This window comes from Ptychodera flava, chromosome 8 (genome assembly GCF_041260155.1).
Source record: "Ptychodera flava strain L36383 chromosome 8, AS_Pfla_20210202, whole genome shotgun sequence".
Taxonomy (NCBI): Eukaryota; Metazoa; Hemichordata; class Enteropneusta; family Ptychoderidae; genus Ptychodera; species Ptychodera flava.
In genome coordinates this window covers 10,779,473-10,797,976 of record NC_091935.1, presented here as the reverse complement: position 1 = coordinate 10,797,976, position 18,504 = coordinate 10,779,473, and the positions used below count along the sequence as shown (strand labels likewise).

General features: G+C 41.0%; 1 protein-coding gene across 3 annotated transcripts; it reads right to left on the bottom strand.

The window, feature by feature from the left end:
• Positions 1 to 7,499: 7,499 nt before the first annotated feature.
• On the bottom strand, positions 7,500 to 16,217 carry LOC139138455 (growth arrest and DNA damage-inducible protein GADD45 alpha-like). 3 transcript variants are annotated; one of them, XM_070706842.1, is made up of 5 exons: positions 15,950 to 16,217; positions 14,747 to 14,866; positions 13,959 to 14,079; positions 8,696 to 8,947; positions 7,500 to 8,379 (listed from the first exon to the last, which is right to left on the bottom strand). In XM_070706842.1, the coding sequence occupies exons 1-4, from the start codon at positions 15,985 to 15,987 to the stop codon at positions 8,717 to 8,719; spliced, it is 510 nt and encodes a 169-aa protein (XP_070562943.1). In that variant the 5' UTR covers positions 15,988 to 16,217; the 3' UTR covers positions 7,500 to 8,379; positions 8,696 to 8,716. The 3 variants fall into 3 exon arrangements, with proteins under 3 accessions (XP_070562943.1, XP_070562945.1, XP_070562944.1); XM_070706844.1 differs by lacking the exon at positions 15,950 to 16,217 and adding an exon at positions 15,536 to 15,554; XM_070706843.1 differs by lacking the exon at positions 15,950 to 16,217 and adding an exon at positions 14,992 to 15,047.
• Between the last annotated feature and the right edge of the window lie 2,287 nt (positions 16,218 to 18,504).

Sequence of the window (18,504 nt, the reverse complement as noted above, 5' to 3'; positions counted from 1 at the left end):
ATCAGCTAATCATTGTCAACACGTTGCATTGTGTTGTTATGCAATGTTGTAGTTTATAAATGAATTGTATCATGGGATAAAACCCACTTGTCAACATATAACATTAGACATGATTCTAGGAATACAACCAGAAATTACATTTTAGTGACAGAACACAAACTATTAGAACACACAACATAAAGCTTGTCACTGTAGAGCTTTATCATGTCATAGGGCAGCGAATGGAACCTGACAAGCTTCACCGCGAATCTCTATTTCAGTATTACACGCATTTAAAAGCCTGGTGTGAAAAAAATCGGACCGGCACAGATATAGCAAGTTCGCGATTTTGATTGATACCCGTTCTATGACACAGAGCCCTGAGATAAAGGAATTGATGCCTGCAACTATGAAGATAACGCCTTCCCAGCCAGCCTTGTCTCAAAGTTGATGGAGACTGTGTGGGCCTAGTCGTGAGTTTGTCGGAAACTTATTTGTTCTTGCAATTGTTGTGGTGTATGTTATCCTGTAGAGACTGTACTGTCTGCGACCGACGTCTTAAGATGTTTACACCACCGTAAAATAGAACGATCGTGAATAAACATCGGTTGAATGACATTAGCGACGGATTTAAAGAGTGGCCGGTGGAAGTGCAAGGCGACATTTCAACGACAAGATAAAGAATGTCACGCGACGGACTGACGCGGTAAGTAGTGGTACATGGTCTTTGGCACTTCCTGTCTTATGGAAACTGACCGGTGCGATTGACCGCGCGCGACGAATCCCACCGATGCCCGATCACTTTATCGTTATTTGTCAAGTTACATACTTTCGCGCAGTTTCCCATAATACCACAGAGAGAAGTTGGGCAGTGTTGTCATTATATCATTATTATGTTTAATATGCAGCAAAATCGGAATTTTATTGACCATTATTAAAAAATAATAGTTTAACAACAATATAAAGCAACTTGAATCCCTCAGAGAAAAAAAGAGCTATTTCATGCATGAATCAAATTGACAGGAGTGAGGATACTCGCTTATAACACACTTACGTTCCACCACGGTCATTTTAGATTTGTTGAGGGACCGTGGTTCCACTGAGAATCTCTCCAATTGACACAGAGCGAGTTTCTGTCTAGTCAGGTCTATACCTTCAATAGTTAAAGTTAGCTTGAGAATTTCATTTTGTATAGTTGTGTGGTTGAGGTTTCCCGGAGCCATGTTTCAAAAATTAGAACTCCAGTAACGGGGGAGGGAAAGAGCTTGTTTGTTCTAGTCACGGTCCCTCTATCCGAGTATCACCATGGTCTAGTGATTCTTTCCATCAATGATTGACACCATTGAGAAATTACAATGTCATTGCAGAGCTGACCTCTTTACAAAGAACGTTCCACGCTGAGATATTACTATTATGCTACTGAAATACATTGTTAGCTAGCAAGGTAAATATCAACTATCTTCAACGTGTGATTGAAGTTTATAAAAGAATATATTGTTTTCCAAAACGGCACATAGGGCCTACATCTTAAATGAACACTGTACAAGCTAAACACAAATAGGCAAGAATAAACAGTTGAATTTACCGAGGTCGATTTTCTCTTCAGCTCTTTTTGCAATAAGCGCATAAGAACAAAAATCAACGTGAAGTCCATGAATGATAAACGTAATAATATGGGCATCACATTATGACTATGTTTTGGGTCCGGTTGTCATGGCTAATAAACAACCCTCCCCCCCCCCACCACCACCACTATGATGTCACAGCGGATGGGTAGTCACTGCGCAGACGCATCCATCCGAGCATACTGTAGAGCAAGTATAGCTGCCAAAAACTGACCGAAGTTTCGTCCCAGAAAGTGAGATCACACAGGGATCGACGAAAGAGTTATGTCAGTGTTTGCACGTTGTCGTAGTAACGTTAAAAACAACCGTCTTTGCTGACGTCATGTCGGCTGTTACCTATACTGCCCATGCGCAGAGCCGCTGAGCTGTGCAGGTGGCCAATTATCACCGGAGTGTTTTGATGTGTGTGTTGTAGCTGTCTGAGCTAAAATTCCAAACAAACATACTTGGGTGGCTGTTGTCACTTTTTCAGACGGTGATCGTCGTCATGATTACATCACAATACACCTAAAAGTCGTCCCAAGGCCGTCAGTATAGCTTAATTGGCCACACTAACTTTTAATTTCAATTATCTCTTATCTGGCTGTAAAAATTAAATACAGCTTCTTGTTCTACGCAAGGCGAGTCTTGTCGAAATGTCTATCAACTGTCTGTGGGTGAACTTGTAAATACAGTCTGTTTATGTAATATCAGGTGTTGATGTTGTTGAAAACTTGAACTTAATCCTGGTCCTGACCAGAATTCTAAATTTGCGCACAATACACTGTGATATAGCAAGTTACACTGTCAGGAGAAACATAAAAACACATCTTAGTTTTGTACGAAAAAAAAGAACGATGCAAATGTTTTTAAGGAAAACAACTACTGCCCTTTTAACTTCAAATTAAATCAAATATGACTGGAATCATCACGAATCAGCGTCAAAGAGCGTTCCGGTTGCAGCCTTCAGACGCTACCATAAGTTTCACACATGGAAAGAAGAGTAGTGTGCCGAGGCGGGGGGGGGGGGGGGGGAAAAGTCGACTACCGACACGACTAGCGACTGACCGTTCGTGCAAAGTGAAGTTATGGAAACAGGCAAAATGGAGGTGAGAAATCATGGACGGTTCTTCCACCATTTGGTACCGCTAAGCAATATCCACTGTGAACGGACGATAACGTGCGAAGGCAAGAGTGAAAAGGTGACGGGGAATGAAAATAAAGAGTCAACGGAAATGTTACCAGATAGGCCTAGTAGATAATTGAAACTTGAAGATAGAATCCTTGAAAAATCAAAGTGGTACGATACATTATGTCTCCATGATCCAGTATTACTTATTTGTGAAAGAATAAATAAAAGAATAAAACAATATCTGTAGTTAACCTTTACCTCAGTCCCGGCCTTCCTTTAATTCAAATGTCCTTTTAAAAATGGGTCAGCAGTTACGGACGGCAGTGTATACACACAGGTTGCCTCTCTATGAAAATCGCTGACAAGGTCGCGTATTGATCTACACTATTTCTGATATGCGGTGACATGCATATGCGAAAGGACTCCAATGGTACTCAGCTATGTGACTAAACCTCGCATGGAGGACACGCTCTTGAAAGAATAGTGAAATAACGGACAGAGAAACAAAAGAAGACAGTAATAATGGAATTACCGGTAGTAATTGTATCCTCACGGGGAAATGTGTCCCGGGGTTCCCGGGATTGGGACTTATCGGTGCACCTGACATGCAACAAAAGGCGGTTGGATTGACATGTACTGTATGATTGAACCGAGTCTGACGTCGTCATTGGGTTGGTTGTCAGTGATATCATCATAATGACGTTTGGCACACTAATTTGCAGATAAATTTTTGTTATACAGGTGCGCTGTGCAAACACCATATATACCGCATGGTACAGTCTCCAGTGTACGTGCCGCACAGTACTGTACCCAGGTACATGTGTTCCAAGGTCGCAACCAGTGAGGACAGTCTCCACTGAACAGAAAGGTCATTCACGTTGCAGTCACGCGCTCTAACGCTCCATGTCATGTGGACAATGCCGATGCCTGGTACGTGAATTAACAAAATCGTCCAAAATATGAAAGACGAAGCCACCTGATAATCGCCTATTTAATCCGATTTGATGTTATAGCCAAGGAAACTGAAGCGAGGACCGCCGCAATTTGTTCAGCTATGATACACGTTGAACGTGACATTTGTCCAAAATTAAAAGTTAAACCACACTCCCGCCACCAAAAATTGTGAATATACTAAGGACTTGACAAAATCGCAAGCGATTATATTATATTTTGGCGACTCAACCTATCTTCTTCACACTTACTAGGCCGATACAAATTTTTAGAACAAAATCCTGTTTAAATTACCCAAATTTTGCGCTTTCTTTAAGCGTTAGCAAGGGAGCGTCCTTGCTCGACTTTGGCGAGCGAAGATGAAAACCTGACCATACTGTTAGACACATTTTCTCTTCAAGTATAATGAGTGTTACATAAAACCAATTTAGGGAAATATCCCGCGACTGTTATGGAATTATCAGACTGGCAACTTGCTAGGACAGATACTTTCATCATTTCCATCTCTATCTATCTGTCCTTCTATCTATCTATCTAATTATCTAATTATCTATCTAACTGTCTGTCTATTCTATGGTCTAGGTTGTGCTGTGTGATTGCAGAGCATTGCATGCGGCGGCATTTGCCTCACGATCTCGTTCGCCACCTTACACATACTACGTCACTTCTTCTGAGGAATTGTTGGTTCAGCATTACTGGGGTCAAAAGGTTGCTTTTCTTGACGTCATCAATTAAGGATGTAGCGATAACGTTCATACAATTTGGCCAAAGTCTATCCTGTACAATGGGTACATGTCACGAAAACTATGCCATTGACAGCGTTTATAGCCTATAAAATATGGAGTGACAGTGCACTACCGAGTGACTGCTCGTTCCACTGTCCACTGGCAGTCTGCAGGCCTCGTCAAGTTTATTAAGGGTAGTCAACGAGATGACACTGATTTTGTGTGTTTACATGCAAATATGCTATTGCAATGTATTTTGAAAGTATTCAAAATTTTGAGGGGAAAATAAACGCTGTTCATGATTGCTCTCCTGTCACATGTAAAAACACCCCCATCATTTCCTTCCCTCCCAAATCGCAAGAGGACCTCCATCGCTTTTCTGTTTACCCGTAAGACTCCTACATATTACCCTTTCGTTCCCCCAGTGGTTGGCACACTCCCGAAAATACTGAACCGCATCGTACTCCCTATCTGTTCATAGAGTCTTTCTAAGTGAATGCTACGCAAAATAATGAAATTTCCCGTTCAATGAGGAAAACATTTCCCAACTCGCCGAGAAAAATGTCACGAATAGTTTTTTTCACAGATATGTTGGCTGCCCCTGTTTTGATAGACAGCTCAGCATATCCGCACCGAGGAACTTGCAAGCACATTGTAGGTCCGGAATTGTCCTATGCTAAAAGTTCGAATAATTAGGGTGATCCCAAGTTAAAGCTTGCAGAGATAAGCAACGATTGCTCTCTTTGTCTGTCGCTCATCATAGAAACGGTTGTTCAACTCTAGCTTGCGCAACTTTTCGACGTCGACGACCTGTGATCAGTAAATCCAACGGATTCCGAGTCGCGCTGGTCTCTCAGAGCCATCGCGCTTTGCAGGGAAGGCTAGGTGGATTGACGTTACGCAATATTCATTCGCAGTAAAATTACTCTCTCTTGACGTACATGTAGATCAGCTACTGCATTGCACTGCATTTCTAAAGAATAATCCTTGAACAGTTCCCTTTGGATATTGCGGAGTACGTTCGCTTGCTTCTGCAAATTTGCAATTAAAGTGAAAACATTTCTTCAAATAATTTACCCCTCCCATGGAGGTACTATGAAAAAGGTGATTTTTTGGGGGTCAACGACATGCCCGTAACAGAACGATTGATGTCTGAAAATAATACCTCGACCTCTCCCACTGGGTCGTTTCTACACTTTGAGATAACAGGATTCATAACGATCTCGTCTGCTGAAAAATTGAACGTTTTGTCCGTAAAAGATACGGAAATAAGTTGTTTGCTTTGGTTAGTTCGGAACGAACAACTACCAAGACACCCGTTCAGAGTGACATCACTGGGCCCTCTCCTTCTGCATGCATGTCCTGTGTCGGTTACCATTAAAGTCGTGTTCAATTGTACATTCCCGGGCCCTTATGCAGGTCACTTGTGCAATCTTACAGGTCACACAATACGACCCGATCTTTAGACAAGGCATAAGGGTAACGGTTGGGGTGGGTGCGCCCTTGACGTACGGAAGCCCCGATCGACTACTCGGAAAGATGAACCACCTGTCGAAAATAACTGGCCAGGTCGGTCAAATCACATACAGTAGATATGTCAGTGGCCAAATGCAGAGGCTATGACCTCGTTATTGTTTTCATATATACGGAGTGGCCTTCCACAGTAGATATTGAGATACCCGGATGTGCCTCCCTTCGCAGAAATCATGAAAAGGGAAAACCCCGGGGGAAAGACGCTATCACTAGATTCCGTGTAGGACCACATATTCTGAATAAGTATACGAGGAAATGTTGCCTCAAACTTTGGAGGTTATTTCTTCACTTGCAAATTCATAACTGCTCAAATCTGGTAACCATAGCAACAATGAAACCCCCCCCCCCGTGCTTGTGAGAATGTTGATAGTTCTTAAATATTCAGCAAAACTGGACAAACCCGAGAGTTAAATCAGACAGCCACTCATACATACATTCACACCACACAAAAAGTACTACACATAATTATTTTACAATCACATGATTTCAATCTTTTCAAAATATTTTAATTAAATTTACAAAGTTTAAAAAATACATCATGTTTAATTATCAACCACTTGGAAGTAATATATATATATAAATTTACATACTTCACATATAACCTGTATATGTGCATTAACATGTCTTGTAGAAGACAACTTAAATATTGTATTTATCTATTTACAAGGATACTGTTCCAAGACCAGAATACTACAGTGGGGGAATGGAACTTAAATTTGCAATAATTTAACATTTTAAACAAATAACAACACACTCTTGAGTGTATATTACACATCTGTGTAATAAATGTAAGGAGTGATACACAACCAGTATATTGCATACTTGACCCTATTGGAAAGGGCAAATAACTTCTCCTCCCTGGGGAAGACATTTCAAAATAATAATTACAGATCTTTGGCAAACAAAAATAAAAGAATTTCAATTTCAGCATTTCTCAGAAATCTCTTGGAAATTTGAGGTCTGGTAAACTTGTGCGAAAAAAAAAGTATTTCTAAACTAGCAGCACCATATCCAGCAGTGGACCCTTTTACATAACTTAAAATTCACAGATAATCTCCTTGGGAGAAACTCTGCCTAGCTTACACAAGGTATACACAGCCAGTGGCGAGATATAATGTTCAATAATAACAGATCTTTGGACTACAACTGAGATTTCTACCCTGCACCTTTGTGTAAATATGTCTCTACAATTGAAGATAAGAAGGTGGTTCTAACACAATGTGGCTGTGTTAGAAAAATAGAAAAAACTTGAACACAGCAGAATAGAAAGATCTGTGGTGTGCATCACTAGAAATTCCAGAGAACACAACACATGCCATGTGCGCATACACATAATTATTTCAGTCTTTTCGTAATAATAATGAGTACATTATGCTAAGCAGTAAAAGATCAAAAAATAAAAAAAAAATCTGCCAGTTCATCATGTGCAGCAGTACAATCCTGCATAAATTTTGGATCAGTGGATGAAAAATGATAGACATGGGAGGAGATAATTTGGTTTGAAGTAAAATATGCCGGTTTTCAAAGGTTGACTTGGAATATGGACTAAATTCGGTTAAATGGTGGTGCCTCTTGTTTGGCATGACACCTGTTGAAACCAAGGTGGGCATGCTCTGTTAGGCTTCAAAAAAACTCAAAAAATATTTCTTAATTTTCAGCCATGGCTAAAATGGCCAACAAATATGCAAGAAGTTAGTTGAGTGACAGCTATACAGACTCACTATGCACACTTAGTAATCTTACTGTACATCTGATAAACCTGAAAACCAAGTAAATAAAAATCCAGGACTGACTAACTTCAAAGAGATTTTACATTTACAGACAGCCAATAATATCCTAGAAGATCGCACAACAAAATGCAATTTTTTTCTATCATTGGAAAAGTATACAGAGTTCTTTCTACAAGCTTGTTTTGATCATCTCCAAGATCTTCTGAGTTGAAAAGACTTCTTGGTCGCCAATGTCTCCAGAAAGTCTCATAATTCCAAAAGTTCTTGTATATATCCATTGTTAACACAACTTCATTTGTGGGCTTGCATCTTTTTATTCCTGTTTTCATTTTTGATGTTTTTTCTCCTCCTCTATCAAGGGGATATTTTGCTTCTTATTTACTAGATATTTTTTTTTGTCTTTTCGTACAGTGTCTGGCCAGCAGTCTACTTGGATTTGTACTACTCAGACAAAAATGCAGTTAATAACAGCAAACACGTATATATCTGCATAATTGGACCTCCTTGACATCGTCTGGTACCAGATCTCTGATTGGTTGTACTCTCTGGCGATGTCCAATCATTGTCCCCGTAGCATAAGGCATCCCTGATTAACCTCACCCATTTCAGCTGGGGTCAAAGGGCGCGAAGACAGGGAACTTCAGGCGGGTCACTATCAAGCAACGGCCATGCTGGTCATGTGTACTGACCAATGATAAGCCAGGTTGCTTCGAAACGTGGGCAGCCTGTGTTAGAAATAGAGAAGAAATCAAAATGTAAGTCATTTTGTCTGCAAAACATGGATCAGCACTGGTAAATACACATATTCTCGAATTAACAAAATACATAATGTTGATATTATATGACCGTATAATTTTCAATGTAATCAATGACTGATGTTTATTTGTACTATTTTTCAAGTCGTGTCCAACATTTGGGCCACAGCAACCACTGTGCTTTTCAATGTGAGTCATTCCATAGTGTACATTGTACAATGATTGCACGATATTGATGGTAAACTCCAAGGAAGATATCTTCCACATATTGAGTAAATTCTCTCACCTTAGATTCCTGTCATCTCCTTCATTTGTTTAGAGTGACCAGGGGATAGGGAGTGACGTCTGACATCACCCTATAGTACTCCAACAGTGTTTCCAAGGCAGTCTCCTTCTCTGCCTCGTGTTGACACTGCAGCGTGATGCAACAGAACTCGTGAGGATTGACCGGGGCAGTCTGACCTTCACTGTTTGGCACTGCCGGAGTGTTGTCATTGACATCTGACAGGATTTTCACAAGTTCTTGGTGACCTTCAACCTATGATTAAAACACACAAAAGAAAAGGGAAAGGTCAGATTTATTTTCAGAAATCTATGGTGCATTGTCAAGTGCACCCAATGGAGGGTGTAACCAGAAAAATTATTTTGAAGGACAGGGTTTTGAAAAATCCCAAAATGCAATGGGAACTCGATAAGTGAATAAAAATAAGAAACTAAATGACTAGCATTGTATGGCTGGTTGCCATTACCTGCTAAAGGATGTGTTCATGTCTTCATCGTTTTTGACCAAGGGAACTTTCCACTGCATTACAGGAATTTTCCACAACAATTTCCGTACTATAGTACTATTCTTTGTCTCAAAGCATTGAGGTTATATTTAGACTCCAAAATCCTATTTTTCCTTAGCTCTCGTGACTTCTCATTTTTCAAAACACACAAAAGACTTGCGTCAATCTTTTCAATTTCAATTCCATCAATATAGGCCCGAAATTGGTCCCCGCGATCTATTTTTAGCTTTGTTCCAAATTTAGCACCACCTCCAAGCTACATTGACAAAAGCCAGAACCGCTCACACAATAAGGGAACAGCACCAGCTAGACCCACTGAATATCCTTTCTCATGCTAATGGGGTCTCTGACGTCAATGGGAGAGAGTTACTATGACACAACAGTCAACAAATATGACCATACCACCACATAAGATTATCTTTGAGATATGTGAATAGCATAAGTAATTAAATGCCCAGAGTCTGGAACCATGCTTAATCCCCTGGCTTATGCACACAGGTTTTTTCAGACAGGGCAGTCCTGCGAGTAGTACAGTCTTGCTATGGAGATAATTTATGTGCATTTACTTTCAATGGCTACACTTTTTTCAATTACTCTCTATGGGTGAGGCTCACTGTTATCTAACAGGTGGGGCCCATGGGGGGTCTTGGTGTTGAAACGGCATTGTACAAAGTCATTAGTCGCAATCTTGTGATGTCATTGTGATCACATGGTGATCTAGGTCAGTCAGGCTTGATGAGTCATTTCTAATCGCAATCAGACATACTACACTTTTACCACTGCAGTCAGTGCAGGGCCTTTGTCCATACCTACTCAACCTGAACTCAATAAGTTGAGGTCTAGTTGTAAAAGTTAAATTCCAACCAATGTACCAGATAAAATTTGTTCCTATGACATGCCCTCTGCAACTTTCACCGACATTCAATCAATATTGAAATAGCTACACGCGTTCGTGCTGACTTGCAATATTTCATTTATCACTTACTTTCTACTGCAATATTGGCTTTTAAAAAACTACCATTCCAGCAAATATTGCAATGAAACTGAAGAAAAATGCAAACATATGGCTAATCTAAATTGATGTTGTTTTTTTTCTGAAATGTTGTTTGAACGGGTGCCTGGCAGTATCAGGAGTGAACACAAAAGAGTTGAAATTCAGCCACACCCAAGGGTTGTAAATTAAGGCCGACAACGGGATTTACTTTGTAACAGCTGACTGGTGCCTACGTTCTCTTTCCATCTCGGAATATTTTTTTTTCCTTATTGCTAATTTTCCAATGTGCAGGTAAACCACACCCAAGTTTGTCCAACATGAAAGGTGTGTTTGCTCAAGAGTACCATCCAATGTTTTTTTTTTTTCACGGCACATCAGGGTAAATAGGCTATAAAACTGGGCGAAGCTAAATCACATATTATTCTATTTCATTGAATTACCCTGGATATCACCAGAAATGTTGAAACACCACATTCACATATTTCAACTCCCACAGAATCAAATAACTGGACACAAAGCTAGATTGGTTAATATTTCACAGGAACTCCTGGCTATAAAAGAACCGATACAGATTCATTTTACAAGTTTAACGATGCGACTCAGGTTCAAAGGTCAATTTTAGCAATTTTTTTTTATTTCAAATTTCGAACCACTGACACGTGGCCTTTCTTTTGGGGAAAGGTGTTGGGTCACATCGTACCGGGAAATTCCTGAAATATTACTAAAATGGCAAACTATCAGCTACACCGCGTGCCATTATTTCCCTTTTGTCTTAACGGTCGCGGATTACCGACCGCGATATCTTTAATAAACACGCAGAGATTATGTATAGGCTTGGCGGTATAGTGCGCATGCGCTATCTTCAACGTTATGCTCAGCGTTTTGAACTCCGCAAGTATCGGTACGGCAAACACGTCGAGCAGACGTAAGCCGGTGCTCGCGCTCCGTACCGTCGAAAAAGCAAGCGAGGTCCACAAAAGCGGACCTGAAAAAGACGGCAACGTGCGCAAAGGTCGATTAAATGTAAAACAGTCCGACTTTGGCTCATACTCCCTGCAATAACGATCAGAATGCAGTGAAGAGTCAGATTTGGACGAGGACGCAGACGATAACGGAGACTAGCTCAGTTCAACAACTATGAAAGTATTTGACACGCTGCTTTTCGAACATATTAGGCTATGCTGATTACATACCCTAGTCCAAAAATTAGCCTGAGCGAGATGAAACTTCTGTTAGTTGCGATAATGTTATCACTCTTGCTGTACATGCTTGGTGTTCCTAAGTATCGTGTTCTTTTATATTTTTAAACTCGAGTTTTCTATCGTGCAGTCTTTTCTTGTCTGCTGAGAAACCTTGAACAACACCGTACCCGACATCACGCGACATTTATGTCAAGGAGTTTCCCAAGCCAGTGCAGGAGTTCATACACACATAATGTAGATTCACAAGAGCAAGTTCACCGATCTACTAATTTTTCGAAACGAAATGCAAATATTTTTTTTTATTTCATGCCTTTTCTTTCTTTAAATATAACCCAAAAATTAAATTACATCAAACGTGAATTGCGAGGGTTCACAAATGATTCTTGTGTACGTGTTGTCTAAACTTATCAATTACCCGCAGACTCCACAGCTGCTAGCTGGACCTCAACACTGAACGTAAAACAAACCCGGCTCAACTTCTAGAAGTGCTGAAACTAGCAATTTTTGCTATATGAGGTCAGTCATCGAAAGTTTAGTAAAAGTAAAATCTCCGAAATAATTATGTGTGCGCTGGTAATGGTATTGCGCAAGTCGAGTGACTCCACTGTAGACTAGTCGATACTCTGTCTCTTGGAACACGCTGTCGATGACAGCCTGCACTGTTCTACGCTACGGCGTGATTATCATTAGTTTGATAAAATCGGTACAAGAACACATATAAATAGAGTTTGAAAAAATAACACGAGTCAATCTCTCCCGTCGTAACAAAGGGCGACAAGTTTGCAGTGCGGTGCAAAAGCTAAGAAAATACGACAGACATTTTATGTTGTCAAGAGTTACGTGTGTTCGTCTCATCTTGAGGTAGGAAAACTAGCAAGTGACGTCCCGTTCGCACAGTGTCAGCGCTAACATGAACTTGACAATCACTTTTCACAAAGAACATGCATAAATTGCCGATCGCGAGACAGGAAGTAGACAACTTGAGTCAAGAACAAGTGAATGCCCGACGCGATCGCGCGACGACAGCACATAAGTCTCGATCGGTAGACTTTTTTACGCAAGTTTCGACGTCTTCGTCTCGACTTTGAACTCTGGTATAACCAGATTGTAACCGTTGAGACAACAGTATACAGTTAATCTACTAGTTAAACGTTCCAAAAATGGATTAAATCGCTAAGTACCCCTCTGTGTTTGTTGTGTAAATACCATCCACTGCTGGCACTAAGCATTTGCCAGTTCAGTGTATAATTTCTTTCTATTTTCACACGATCTGCAATCCTAAACATATTCAAAATTCCCAAAACCGACTCTCAATATTTCAACTTAGTCCTGGTGTAAGAAAATTCGCAGAAAATAGTGCGCGAGTCGGACTTCTTGGTCACAATGTGTGACGCATAGGTCGTTTACACAAATCGTCGATTTTCTCTGTTCCGTTTTTGGCAGTGCGTACATTATTCAAATAAGTATAAGTCGGCGGCGCCTGGACAGACTAGCCTGATTTTTCACCTGTGGACAGTGAATGAATATATCTGAAAGACCGTGTCTCAGATTTCCGATAAAGGGCCTGGAAGTGAAGATATCCTGACAAACGTGAACAAAGGCCGATAATTTATGCAAAAAACGTCAAGTTGACACTTTGAAGGTGCATTGTGCGAAAACAAAAGCGAATTTCAAAAATCCGGGACACGGTTTTTTGCCCAGTATACCCATCCATCGATTGCCGTAAACAGATCACCAAGGCCGATTGGAGATTTGCACTTACACTTTTTTGAGTAAAAAACTAAAAAATACGTGTTTTGAGTAAAACAGCCGTATGCGCACTGTTTTAAAAAACTAACAAATTTTCTGAACTCTTCGGTGACCAAGCAGATAAAAAAGTACCACATGTTGGGTGTGTGACCACGTCTTCTTTGTGAAAATGAGGATTGAAAATAAGTGACAATGAACCTGAGTCGCTACCTTAATTGTTTCTCACAACAGGAGTAACTAATAATGGACAAAGCAAACAAGTGCCCTATATGGGCTGGAAAGTATAGTACTTGACCCCTTACCTGAGGAAGCTGGCACCCCCAATACCCTTAAAAGGAATTATGTGTGACAGGAAGTGCCCTAAGACCGGCAATCATGGGCATATCTATGGAATGTCAGTTACAAAGGGGTCCCGAAATGAGAACACACAACACCTGCGACATTCTCAGACTGGCTGTTCAAACAAAGCAATGCACATTGTTCATTAAAAAATTGCACTGATTCTAACAGTGTCCCTGGGAATAGCTTTTGTTGATTTCCTTCAATGCCTCACTGAAGGTCACTAGCTTATAATTTTGTGCATAGAGAGGGACTGTTTTCCAATTTTTTGCCATCCAACTAACAGCCAATTTCTGAGCCCCTATCATTCCTTAGGTATTCAGTCAGGTTGTACACTAGATACACTTTTTTTGTATGTCTCAATATGACAAAGGATGACCGAAATGCCATGGATTTATTTTTCCAAAGTTTAGTTCCTTGCGTTTTTGTGAGTGTGTGCATATTCTGGCACTTTGAGGGCACAAAATCAAAGCTTACCTTCATTAGCCTGATTTCGTTCTCCCAACAGAAAGCTTCTATGAGAGTAAAATGCATGTGCAATGCAACGTCGCCCAAAGAGTTGTCTGCTAGGAAGCACAGCAGGACGCTGTCTGGGTCCCTGGGTAGAAAAAAAGGAGAAAAACATTTATCAGTTCAAAGTTTTTCACCAAGCAAACAACTCTGCACCACATCTACTAGCCGGTAAATTATTAGTGTAACATCATGAGCAGTGCAAACAGTTTCCAATAAACAACTTCTTTCGGGTCAACATGTTTACGAAAACAGCTGGCCCTCAGAACAGAAGCGAATTTTCATTCATTCACGTTCCTATTACCGCAGAAATGCGATGACCTTTCCCGGTGACCTCGCACGCATTGACACCCAGGTAAAGCTTCGTACAATGGAATGATGCAACCTTGCCTAAGCAATAATCAAAATGCATCTCCGTCAAGGGCATTTCGGTGTCACGCGCGCAAGAAAATATTTCACACTGCAGAGCGATAGGAAAAAAGGGATTAGCTGTGGCTGAGCGAATTTTTGTCGGTTTTTTGTCACAAACATTATCAAAACCTACACTCCACACCAATTCTTGGCACGGTGCCCACCATTGTCGAGCACATCAAAACAAGAGACACGACAGTGGGCTCGACTCGCGGAAGTCCGGGTTTTATAGTAGCTGCCGGTCATCGTACATTCCCTTTTATTTTACAGGGCGTGATTTCGGAGAATCCCTCGCCTTATAGAGAGGAAACAAATTTGAATGAAAGTGTTTTTTTCCTACTTACTTGCCAAGTAACGTGGCACATTCGTATATTCCGTGCGTGAGGCGGCCTTCGTCCTTGGCCTTGGCCAAAACCTCGCGTAAGGCTTCTCCAGCCTGAAGTTCCATGTTTGGAGGGTTCGATCTGATGGGAAAAGAAAAGTATGCAAAACCGTTAGAATTAAATTTAAATATAAGAACAGATGCTTTTGACAACTCGGAAGATCAAGTACATGGATACAAAAGCACTCTGCTTCAATAATGAACTACCTTCGTTTCCTTTAGAACATCTTGACACAACCCTTCTGTCGATATGCCTGTGCACAACTACATCAATATTGACGGTATGTATGCATGTATAGCTAGTTGAAGTTCCGGTCGCAACTACTGCCAAGCCATCACGTGTATTCCCTATTGAACTTCCATGCTTTGCCTTGCCAAAATATTGTTTATTATTTGCGAATGCCCAGTCGCATTCCTTGTCCAAGGAAGTTCGAAAAAGAACAATACCCCGGTAAACTTGGACAAATATTTCAAGACATCAAAAAAATTCGGCGGCTTTCCGAATTCCAGGCCAGAGAGGAAGTTGGCTGGCCGCAAGAGCAGTTGAAGAATTTGACCCATTTGTTGACACTACGATAAATGGCCCACACCCCCGCATGGTCGCACCTTCATACGTAACGTCTTAGCTTGTCTGTCGTGGCAGGTGTGCCTTTTTTGTGGATTCTTATCTTAAATACTAAATTTCTATATTTCAATCAAAGTGCATTGCCGACAAGAAAAACAGGTTGTTTTCGCATCGCCAAATTCCCACCTTGAACATTAATTCGATTGTATGCAAATGACAACTCGACCGGTTCCAACTCCCACCAAGTACACTGGGCCGGTTCCCGGTGGGCTTTTGTAACCGACGGATGTCGCCAGTCGATTTCGTGCACATTACGAAACAATCAGTTAACATGCATAGTTTTCAGAGATTTCCATCCTTGACTGTAATTTTTGGAACTTTGAAACGTACGAACAACTCGACTTCTTGCGTTGGGCTTCTACTACCTGTACGGCGTGGTAACACTGGAAATACAATACGTTGTATGTACGTTATGACTCATCAATACACAGTCCGGAATCCACCCGGCCGGTCCGTTATACACTAGCTCATTCTTGCATCACTCAACGGCGCAGTTGTCAGGGCGCAAAACGCAAAATTTGAAGATAAATAACCACTTACTCTGTTCTTGTTACTTGATCACCTTCTTCGAACGTCATTTCGGAAGCTATTGCGTTTTGCTGACGACGTCTTAATCGAATGAGACACAGTTATTCGCTGGATTGATTAGTATGGATCCTTCTATGCCTGAGTACTTCTGTCATGTGGAATTTGCAACGTGGGCAAAACCGTTTTGTGTAGTATTTGCATTGCCTTCGGTACTAGTCGAAATGCTATTGGTTGGTACCGAGTATGCAAATTTTGCTATTGCCTTTTATGTAAGTTCTGGCTGTACAAACGTCAAAGAACATACGCATTATTTGCAATTGAAAGCAATTGTAAATCGTCCTATTTGTTATGCAAGATTAAAATTATATAATTTCGAATAAAAGTAAGGAACCATAATAAAATAAATAAGTAATACGGAAAAAAGCTCAATGTTTTGGTTGATCTACATTAGGTTTCTCCCAACATCCATTTTAATCAACACCTTCCAATGGCTTCTTGCTATAAAGGTCATGTGATAGTCACATGAGACAATCTCTTCCAAGGGGAACTCCCGTAATGTCATCGACCGTAATTTGCATATATTCCGCGAAACCAACACGCGCAATATCGTCCCAGTATTTCCGACTAACATCATAAACATGCGAGTAATCGTATCTAAGTTGCGAGCGCAGCACATGCATTTAGCGCCTTGATGTTCCTAAAAAATGTAGCATTTCAGATACAAGCGACAGCCCCTGTCAAAATTCTACCATAGTTTGGATCGAATTCGAAATGTCATGTGCTAATTCGGTTGTATCACTGATCGACACAACGCAAAACGCGAGAGGCCGTAGTACGCAACACGGTGAATAGAAAGGCCGGCATGGTCGATATATGGGAAGTCACGCGCTAGGCATATGACAGACACCTAGCACTGCACCGGTTGGGCCACCGTTTTAGCCTTGCGCAATGCAACCGGCAGCGGCATTTTCCGATTGGAAAATCCCTCAGATCCCCAACTTTGATGTTTTGTGATCATTGTTTTCCTTGACTATCGGTTCATGGTTCTCGCTGAGCAGCAGGATTGGCCTTGCACTTGCGACTGACGACTTTTAATTCGAATCTTACGCAATCATTGTTGATAATTTACTATTTGTCCATTTCGACTTCGAGCGCATAATATGTTGACTTGAATTTTAAATCGGCGCGCACCGTCTGCGCGACCTTGAACCGGGCACGCGCACCTGTGAAGGTCTTCAAGGCTATACACAGCAATAAAACCGTCATGTGATATCCTCTCGCCCGCCGAACAAAGTCGTCGGTAGATTTTATAAACACAATTAGCGTACAATACGCACCAAGCCAAACAACCCCTTTGCTGATTTATGATTTTAGTTAATTGTTTCCAGTTGTAAACAAGACACTTTGGAGAGCGCGCCCGTCCACTAAATTTTGTTTACTTTACGTATTTATTTAGTTATTTATTTATTTGTTTGTTTATTTTTTTTTCAATTAGACACATTTTTCCTGGCTACTGTTCTGTTGTTACCTGTTCAGAAATGGCATTGACTGTACGATACTCGCAATGAATTCAATTTGATATAACTGAGCTGTAAAAAAACATTTCAAGCATATGTGACCAAATGACATGCCCTCGCTGCCTCTGAACTCCAAGTGTTGTTTATGTAAGCATTCAACTACTATTATTGCTATAATGAGCACTCCTCTTTGGCATTACACCCGAATATACCGATCTTTTACTGCAAGCCCCTGGGGTTGTGGTTGAACTTGGACTTGTACACTCAACATAAAGGCGTCCTCGGCCTATTAAATAAGGAGGTCAATGCCGTTCTTCGATCAAATACTTAGGTTAAAGAGTCAGGGCACTGTCACGGTCTGCTCCCCGGCCCACTCCATGTCAGACTCGATCAGTGCTGAAACTGGTACTTAAGGCTCCATAGACACCGACAAGATCAACTTGAAGTTTACCTCTCTTTAAGACAAGATATATTAGTGCAGTTTTGAAAAAAAGAGCGATCATAATTCAAACCATACATATGTATCTATTTTTCTCGTTTGAAATATAGCCACGGACAGAAGGATTGCATTCAATGACCGCCAGGTCGCACAGACGTTTCATCAGTCGTAATAAATACGTTTCATTGAGTTCACTACCCTTATCCATATCACGTTCTACTGAATACAATTATGCTGATTGTGATCATCAATCATTTGTAGGGTGGATCACATTAAATTTTATCGAGCTCTGTGCTATGAGGTTCGCAGGGAGCGCCGTGTACGTCCTTGGTGAAAGTAGGGCACGAGGCAGTGAACTTTTGATTTAGCCGTTCCCGTGCCGGAGGAGTGCGTGGCATATATCTTGACAAGCTTGTTTGTACGACTGCATCCCACACTCTGTGTAAAGTGTTTAGATTACAGTTAGACGATGGTGTGGCGGGGGCGTGGGAGCTCATTGGCGTGAACCCTGAAACGTGTGGTCGCCCTGTAAGAATTGACTAGATCACATTTCGCGGTCACTGAAAAATAGCAAGTCCTATCTGCTAACGATAAAATATAGATTGCGGAGG

Bases quoted from the DNA above. Each gene is read 5' to 3' on its own strand.
- LOC139138455 (XM_070706842.1), bottom strand. From the start codon at position 15,987: ATGACGTTCGAAGAAGGTGATCAAGTAACAAGAACAGA. The intron at 14,867-15,949 runs GTAAGTGGTTAT...TTTTCCCATCAG, and splicing joins GATCAAGTAACAAGAACAGA to ATCGAACCCTCCAAACATGG. The intron at 14,080-14,746 runs GTAAGTAGGAAA...TTTTCTACCCAG, and splicing joins TGTGCCACGTTACTTGGCAA to GGACCCAGACAGCGTCCTGC.